General features: G+C 52.1%; 1 protein-coding gene across 1 annotated transcript; it reads left to right on the top strand.

Moving 5' to 3' along the window:
• Positions 1-416: 416 nt before the first annotated feature.
• Positions 417-2003, top strand: SLC35G6 (solute carrier family 35 member G6; the record flags this gene model as incomplete). Its single annotated transcript, XM_080922395.1, has 2 exons — positions 417-479; positions 927-2003. 2 exons carry the CDS (start codon positions 417-419, stop codon positions 2001-2003), a joined length of 1140 nt encoding a protein of 379 aa, XP_080778521.1.
• Between the last annotated feature and the right edge of the window lie 1266 nt (positions 2004-3269).

Genomic DNA, 3269 nt, shown 5'->3' with positions numbered 1-3269 from the left:
CCCAGGGACGAGAACACACAGATACCCAGAAACCAAAAAGAACAATCCTTGTAAAGTGATGTACAACGTAAAGTAAATAAACCAAAAACAGTTTTAGTGGGGGTGGGGAGTGAGGGGGAGGGGGAGAGAGAGAATGAGAATGAACTTGGAGTCATAGCAACAAAGACAGAAAACAAGCCTGGAGTGGTGGTACACACCTATAATCAGCCTGGACAACATAGTGAATTCCAAAATAGCCTGGCCTATAGAAAGAGCCTCTTTACCCTCTCACCCTCAAAACTCACTCCAAACTAAAAAGAAACAAACCAACCCCCCAAATAAACAACAAACCCAAGTTGGAATTAATGAGAAAATAGTCCCTGCCCCCTCAGGAAGGTTCCAGGGAAGAACCTCAGCCCTACTCCAAGCAAGTCACAATGGCTCTGCGGGGGACCAGACAACCCGACCCAGGAGGAGAGGAGGAAGTCCAAGAAGAAATGGTGAATATCTGGGGCAAAGGGGTAAAAGTGGGGGGCAACATTCAGCATCTAGATATTCCTCTTCCCTTCCTCCTCTAAATTTCCCAGTGGTCCCAAAAATACCAACAAATGAAATTCATGTCGGACCCAAAAGTCCCTTGGAGCCTATGACAGCATATGGATACACAGCATCTGAGGTTAACTCCCTTTCCTCAAACGAACAGAGTATCCCTGGGTCCTCTTTTTTTTTTCCTCCTACCCAGATGCTCCAGGACTATTCACTACCTGCCTCCTGCTTTAGATGCTCAAGGTCCACCCTGTACCACCCCATCCATCTGCAGGCCCTTTCTAGCTCCTGTGCGTTCCTCTACCATCCTGAAGGGTCCAGGATCTCAGCCTGCCGTTCACCCTACCCCAAGTTGCCCGGGCTGTGGTTGCCTCCTGTGCAAGCTCCTTTCTCCCTAACAGGCTGCCAGTCATCCCTATTTCAACCTACCTGACTTCACCCAGCCATCGCCGCCCTCCACTCCAGCCAGCCTCCCCTCGAACCATCACCATCGATGCGGGCCTTCCAATGCCAGCCTCCCCTCGAACCATCACCATCGATGCGGGCCTTCCAATGCCACCAAAGGCCTGTTTGTGGCCCTGCTGGGTGGAGGCCTGTCTGCTGGCTTCGTGGGCCCGTTCTCCCGAATGGCTTACCAGACCTCCCACTTGCCCTCGTTGGAGCTGCTCATCTTTCGATGCCTCTTCCACCTCCCCATTGCTTTGTTACTTAAGTTTCGTGGTGACCCGCTGCTGGGACCTCCTGATGTTCGGGTTCGGGCCTTCCTTCATGCCATTCTCAATGTCCTCAGCATCGGCTGTGCCTACAGTGCGGTCCAGGTGGTGCCTGCTGGCAATGCAGTCACTGTCCGAAAAGGTTCTTCCACCGTGTGCTCTGCCCTCCTCGCGCTCTGCCTTGAGAGCCAGGGTCTCAGTGGCTATGCCTGGTGTGGTCTGTTTGGCAGCACCCTTGGACTAATCATCATTGTGGGACCTGGACTAGGGACATTGCAAGAGGGGACTACTGGCCTCTACACAGCCCTGGGCTATGTACTGGCTTTCCTGGGAGGTCTGGCACTGTCGCTGGGGCTGCAGGTTTACCGGTCCCTACACTTCCCTTCCTGCCTGCCTACTGTGGCCTTCCTATTTGGCCTGGTGGGGATAATGGTCTCCATACCGGGCCTCTTTGTGCTACAGACCCCTGTGCTGCCCCAAGACACTCTGAGCTGGAGCTGTATGGTGGCAGTGGGGCTCCTTGCATTAGTTTCCTTTGTATGTGTAAGCTATGCGGTCACCAAGGCCCACCCTGCCCTGGTATGTGCTGTCCTTCACTCTGAGGTTGTGGTGGCCCTGATGCTGCAGTACTATGTGCTCTATGAGATTGTGGCATCTTCTGACATCATGGGAGCAGGGGTTGTGTTGGGCAGCATTGCGATCATTACTGCCCAGAACTTCAGTTGTGATAAGGAAGGGCAAGTGGAGGAAAGAGATCAAACTTGAGAGCCAGGGGGAGGGTGGGACAGGGGTAAATAGGAGAGACAGCAATAAAAACCATGGAAGAATGCCTGGCAAAGAACTAGTGTGCAGGATTAGTGAGATGGCTCAGCAGGTAAAGGCTAGTGCTACCAAGCCTGATCTCACATGGTTGATGGAGAGAACCGACTTCTACAGATTATCCTCTCTATACATGCGCTGTGGCATGCTTACACACAAAATAAAAAATATTAAAACAAAACAACTGGTGTGGAGAGAGATGATGCCCTACGATTCAAAGGTGACTTGGGACTAGATGGAGAGGGAAGACCTGAAGCAAGTACAGGAACCAGGGCTGGAACCAGGAAATAAGGCCACCATTAAGCAATGAGGTCTCAGATCCAAAGGACTAAGGAAGTCTTTTAGTGGGCCATGGGGATTAATCCCACAGGCAGGAAAGAGAAGAGCACTGGAGATGAAGAATGCAGCTTGTTGGACAAACAGCCAGCACTGGGGGAGGGGAGTGTTTCTTTTCCTTCGGATAGTATTTTGCTTTCCTCCGTGGTGGTGTTCCCTGTCCGGGTGGTGATGTAACATTGACATCAAGCATGAATCTCTGTGGTTGGCTGCGCAGTGCTTTGCTTTGGAAAGACTGGAGACACGCTCTTATTGGAGATTCCCTTGAAACACTCAGCCGCCACCTTATTTCTGAAGTAGTCTGGAAGGTGTAGGATTTCCTAAAAGTTCACCATTCCTTGACCCCGAATTCCACAAGACATTCGTATTCTGCCCCACCGCTAATCTGCTTTTCTCAGATTGTCGCGGTCGCGTGATCTGCTGCTCCGGGTGACAGCCATTCTACTTTCAGAATAGGCCTCCTGCCCGGCTCAGGAAAAGCTTGGGCTGGATATCCAGCGCCAGGGCTCCCTAAAACTCTTAGAGGACAGGCGACGCCCCTGCATCCTAGGACACCTCTCCACAAATATCAGCCACGTTCAATTGATTGGACGCGCCATCTTGTCTGCCTTATGCATATTCAGCGGAAAACTGAATATTCATGACCGAGGGCCGTGCTGTCCTTCCGTCCCTCCCCCGGAACACACTCCGGAGGACCGGACCGGCCCCGCCTTCATTACCACTACGTAGAACAAACCATTTTCCCGGTTGGGGGGGAGGCTATTAATGGGAGACTTTAGCGGAAAATGAGCCTGGACTCCAAAGCTGAGTAAAGATGGCCTAGCTTCCTCCTCCATTCTGGAAGCCGTCAGTTCGAGTGCACGGGAAATCGGCGAG

The sequence above is a fragment of the Micromys minutus genome (genome assembly GCF_963924665.1).
Source record: "Micromys minutus genome assembly, chromosome: 10".
In the NCBI taxonomy this organism is placed as follows: Eukaryota; Metazoa; Chordata; class Mammalia; order Rodentia; family Muridae; genus Micromys; species Micromys minutus.
Note: the sequence above shows the minus strand (reverse complement) of the source record. Positions and strands in the feature narration are given on the sequence as shown.